The following is a 5,249-nucleotide window of genomic DNA, read 5'->3' on the forward strand; positions in this document are numbered from 1 at the left end:
TTCTGCTTTGAGACTGTCTCTGTTTAGAGGCTTTCACAATCTTTTAAAAGAAGAGAAGAGCTTATAATATCATCTCTCTATAACTTGGACTGTCGATTCGAAAAATAATAAATAGATATAGGCCTATTGTTATGAAAGAATGAACACATTTACTTTCTAATATGTTTAGCTATTCGTTTTTTGTTTTGGAAAATACATATGGTAAAAAATAAAAATAATAATAATAATAATAATAATAATACATTAAACGTATTGATTTTGTTAAACATATTGAAAAAATAGAATTGTTTATTATTTTTTTAAAGTTTGTATTACATTCTAAATGTGTTTTGAATTAAGTCACAATGCGCCAACTGATACAATATGGATAAACAAAACAAAATAAAAAAATGTAATGCACAAAACAAGCAAAACGTAAGAATAAAATAACATTTATTTATTTTGCAAAATTTACACCGAGAAATGTACACTTCGCAACGCAGCAAGATTTCATTCAACAAACAATCTTTTTACATCTTTTTTATATCCATTTTGATGTTTTTTTTTGTTTGTTTTTTACTTTATCATCAAGAAATGCAATATACATAATTTAGTCTTGTAACACAATATATCACTCACAATGGGAATACAAATGTCTACTTAAGCCAGTGACCATATTAAATCCAAAGAGCTTCTGTTCTGTCGAATGAACATGGCACGATTTAACAGACACTGAGCAGAAAAAGAGTGAATAATAGACGTTCCACAATAACAATTATGCTAGAATATTCCCTTTTTTTAATAATGAAGCAAATTATTATCCTAGGAATTGCACTATTATCACACGGGGGCTTAATCCGTTTGGTAAATGATCTAAATGGATTGTAACAAACGTGAAGGATTTTAAAATACACAATTTACATTACTCGAAAATACTATGGTTACCCTGCTAAAGGTCTAACCTCTGGCTCCTTTTGCGCTGAGGCAGTGTCGGTAACCCCATCCTGCAGTAAGACGGGTAAAAATTACTTTAACCTTTACGCGTAACCATTTTCTTTTTGATTTATCACAAACTTCAAAGAAGCCACGACCACCAAGCACATTGTTTTTTTTTTTTTCTGGTGATTTAACTAGACATATTTTATTTACAGAAACACAAGGCCCGCGAGTCTTTAAGGATGAGTAATCTTTAGGACTATGAGTCTTTAAAGAAATGAAACACTTTTGTCTACATTTGGGAAACACTATCTCACTGTTTCTCTGTAGTGTTGTTGACCAGAGGACCATAGAGTCCATTGGTGTAGCTCTGATCTTTATGCAAGAGAGTCCTGTCTCTGATCAAGTCACTGAAGGCATAGTCCATTGGAGGCCTGAAGCCCAATGTTGGCATCAGACCCGTGGTGGAGTATGGAGCCATGAAGGCAAGGCCTCTGCTGTGAGCCGAGTACGCGAGCCGGAGTGGGTTCAAGCCCAAATGCGTACTGAGAGAATACGTGCTCGGGTCGGAACCAAAGTGTGGCGCGTTGGGTTGCAAAGGAGAGAAGGCAGATCTATTGCTGAGCGTCATGGTTCCTGGTAACATTGGCCGCGGGTTGGAGGACATGTGCGGCTGTGCGCTCTGCAGCATCCGATCCGCCGTCCAGGACTCCTCTGGGCCCTTGGCTTGACCGCTGTTGTTGAGGATTTGCTCTATGGCTTGCACCACGTCTTTGCCGCATCCCTGCAGCACAAGCTCCAGGACGCTGCGCTTGTGGTTGGGGAAAACCCTCGTTAGGATATCGATGGCGTTCATCTGTCGCGATGCTGCGGAGGAGGGCGAGGGCTCCTGGTCGTCTTTATCCGTATCCGAGCCGGAGTCTGAACCGAGAGGACTGATGGAGCCTGGCGTCTCATCGCCGTCTTTTAATGGTTTGGCAATCGGGGAGCTCACAGTGGATTCGCGGTCACCGTTCTCCGAACCCGAGCCGTGACGCATATCTGGAGACGACATTCCTGGAACGGATTCGGTGTCTGTGGATACGGACTTTCCAGGCGCCTGCTGTGGGGTCACCGATACAGATAAAGATGTCTTGGGGAACAACTCGAACTTTTGGATGTTGGATTCACCTGAAATAGATTGATGCACGTCAATAATTACCATCAGCTAAACATGTCTTTTATTCGTTGACTGTATGAGAGTGAAACCTGGAATTCAACTTGAAATAGCCTACACAGTTCGATAACAAATACACTAGCAAAATATATCAATCTTTTAAAATAATTAAACTTTCCATATGGTTCTTTGAATATTCAAAAAGTTTTTTGATGTTTCATTAGAGATTCTTTGGATTTAGTATAAGAGCGTTTATTTAAAAAGTGCATAAATGTTTTTTTAGATAATTTATTTATATTTACAATTCTTTAAATATAATTGAAACTTTATATTTAAGAATGTATAAAGTAGCTATAGGAGTAGGCTTTAATTTATCCACCTACCAGAGTTTGTGTCGTTGTTAACTGAGCTAAAGACCTCATAGTTTTGCCGGGGAGGTATGATGCCGTTGGCAGCGGCCAGGGCCAGACCCTCTGCTGTGCCGTAGAGCAGCTGAAGTTCTCTCGCCTCGTTCTCCTCCTGCGCCTGCTGTCTGCGGAGCGCAACCTGAGCGGCCATGACGCGCTGTCTCTCGGCGATCAGAGTGCATTTGGCACACATGCAGTCTTTCCATCTGCAGTAGCGCTTGTGCCCCTTCAGCGCGGACACCACGCCGTGATTCCTGCACCGGGCGCACTTGGGCGTTCGTGGATACTTCTCCGTAGCGCGAAGCAACAGCGGCGGGCCCCTTAGGAGGTTACCGGCCATGGAAACCGGGATGGAGGCGGCAGCGGCTGCAGCAACGGAGCTAGGATGAACCTGCGACCCTGCCTGGGAGGCGGGTGGGATCTCTGGACGAAGATCCATATTCTCCGAATCAACAAACAGCCGATCGATAGGTTAAAAAACGTGCGCAACCGAAGTCTTCGATCGGAGACGTTTCATAAGCATTGAGAAGAAACGATACACGAAGATTTTCTTTAGCACAGCACTTGAGGAAGAACACAGCCCGAATGCCAGTGTCCAGAGAAGAGATCAGAAAATACTTATGACTGCTTAGGAAAGTCGTCTTTCCAGTGAGATCTTCAACTTGTTGCGCGCTGTCCACAAGCAGCCCAATAAACTATTTTAGAAATTAAACATATGTTTAAAACTTATACAAATTTTAAAAACACAAAAATCCATCGAAGGTAATGCAAAACTAACTTTAAACTCAGTGATGAGCCGACAGTCTGAGAGAGAACAGAGTTTGCAGCTGGAGCCAGTGTGAGACACTAACTTCCTCGAGAGATCTTCAGTGGATACAGATCCCTCTAGATCTATTGTTGCGCCCACGTTTTCATTAGACAAATTTGACAACAATGTGGCGCCTGTCATTGGCCAAAGAGGGAAGGAGCGATCTGATTGGCTTGTCTCTTTTTCAACTGTGTCCACCTGCGTTCTTTTCTCAAATAACAAGCATCACGCAGAGCTAAAACATAAAACTTTTATCATAAGAAATTATTTACTAAAATACAGGCAAAAGATCCTGTAAGACAATTGACTATTGATACTATAATCTTTAAAAGCATTGTTTGACGATTTGGCATAACTGCCCTTCAGGCAAAATTTGCTGGCTGTTAAAAAGTTGATTACGGGATTCTTTGAGATAAATTTATTTATAATTTACAAGTAATTATTAGCAAAAATTAGGTTAGTATTTTTTGTTTATATTTTAAAAGACAAGATTTAGTTTTATGCATATGCTGTAGTGAAAAGACAATTCCTCCTAGAATGACGTCAGTCTCGAAAAAGGCAAAACGGTAAGTTGTTACGCCAGACTTTAAGGGCAGTTCGTTGTCCGTAATTGTTTACTGCATGTTTGTAATTGTTTACTGTAAACATTGTTGCGTCGTTTGAAAATGTCATTCATTTGTAGCATTATTGCAGAACTAGGCTACTGATTTAAACGCTGGCTATAGAGTCAAAAAGATGCAATGTGCTTGCCATTTATCATCGATATAAACATAACATTGCGATATTTGATTGTAATCTAATTATTTAAGATGAATTAATGTGGTTTAGCGCCATAGGAATAGTAACATCATTCTAGCCTTTGCGAGACAAACGATCGCTTCTGTTTCTCTGTATTTGTAGAACATTTATATTATTAAAACTCTATATTTCTCACCGGCATTGTTTTGTTTATTGTAAGCGTTGTTCTCGTTGCTTAACTAAGTCTTTTTTTTTTCTTTTTTTTTCTAGAACATATTTCATGTGACTATTTGATTTTTTTTTTCTCTTCATACTTTTAAAAGCCATTAACAGAAAGTGCTATTATCATCATTATTATTATTATTATTGCTAAATGATTTTAGAATTGCATGCATTTGTATTTGACACGTTCAAGAATTAAAAGCGAAGATTATTGTTGTAAAACTTGCCAGGTTTTAAAATGTCAGTGAAATGCATAAAATATTTTTGCAGTGCTTCAATTTATCTACCCTTAGATTAAAGTAGATTTTTAAACAATATAGCCTACATATTTTTTCTTTATCCTATATAATTATCCAACATTTCAAAACTGTGGTGTCATAGAACTAAAATGGTTAGTAATTGAATTTTCTGAGCAAGTTAAAATGTCTTTTGAAATATGGTCATCTGAATAATTGTATCTATTGGCTACAAGATTACTGAATTTATTCCTATATTGCTTACTTATTAAAGGTTATCATTGTACACGATTACAACATATTTTTTCAAAATAAAAAAATGCCGTTTATCAGCTAAAATATAAATGTTTGCTTGCATCTGTTAAACAAATCTGCTTGACCACAACAGACTTAAATCTGAAGATTATTTCTTGTTCGTTCGGATTAATTCAAATCGCCAGAAGGTTTTGTATTTTTCAGGGAATTTAAAGCAGAGCGCCATGGTTCTCTTTGGTACCTGGACTTTGAATTTCTCGCCCCCTTCGATAAAATGATGTGGGCCTGTACTGTTTCCCTGTCGCTCGGTTTCTTATTGTTTACACACTCAATCACAGTAAGCAAATGCCATCTGTCCCCACACCCCCCTCCCCTCATCTGCACCTTTAATTACCCAACCAGCACACTAATAGAGACGATATTAAACTAAAGCTTTTTGACATTCAAAGTCATTATCTCGGCAGCGATCTCACGCGACTGAAAATAGACATCCCGAGATCATTGCAAAACCG

At 38.6% G+C, this 5,249-nt stretch overlaps 1 protein-coding gene across 1 annotated transcript; it reads right to left on the bottom strand.

Annotated features, from left to right (window-relative positions):
- Window positions 1-415: 415 nt before the first annotated feature.
- On the bottom strand, window positions 416-3,404 carry LOC113107065 (doublesex- and mab-3-related transcription factor A2-like). The gene is made up of 2 exons (XM_026269230.1): window positions 2,455-3,404; window positions 416-2,085 (listed from the first exon to the last, which is right to left on the bottom strand). The coding sequence occupies exons 1-2, from the start codon at window positions 2,915-2,917 to the stop codon at window positions 1,229-1,231; spliced, it is 1,320 nt and encodes a 439-aa protein (XP_026125015.1). The 5' UTR covers window positions 2,918-3,404; the 3' UTR covers window positions 416-1,228.
- Between the last annotated feature and the right edge of the window lie 1,845 nt (window positions 3,405-5,249).

The sequence above is a fragment of the Carassius auratus genome, chromosome 8, assembly GCF_003368295.1.
Source record: "Carassius auratus strain Wakin chromosome 8, ASM336829v1, whole genome shotgun sequence".
In the NCBI taxonomy this organism is placed as follows: Eukaryota; Metazoa; Chordata; class Actinopteri; order Cypriniformes; family Cyprinidae; genus Carassius; species Carassius auratus.

Coding starts and splice junctions, on each gene's coding strand:
- LOC113107065 (XM_026269230.1), bottom strand. CDS start 2,917: ATGGATCTTCGTCCAGAGATCCCACCCGCCTCCCAGGCAGGGTCGCAG. Junction 2,086..2,454: donor TAACAACGACACAAACTCTG/GTAGGTGGATAA, acceptor AATCTATTTCAG/GTGAATCCAACATCCAAAAG.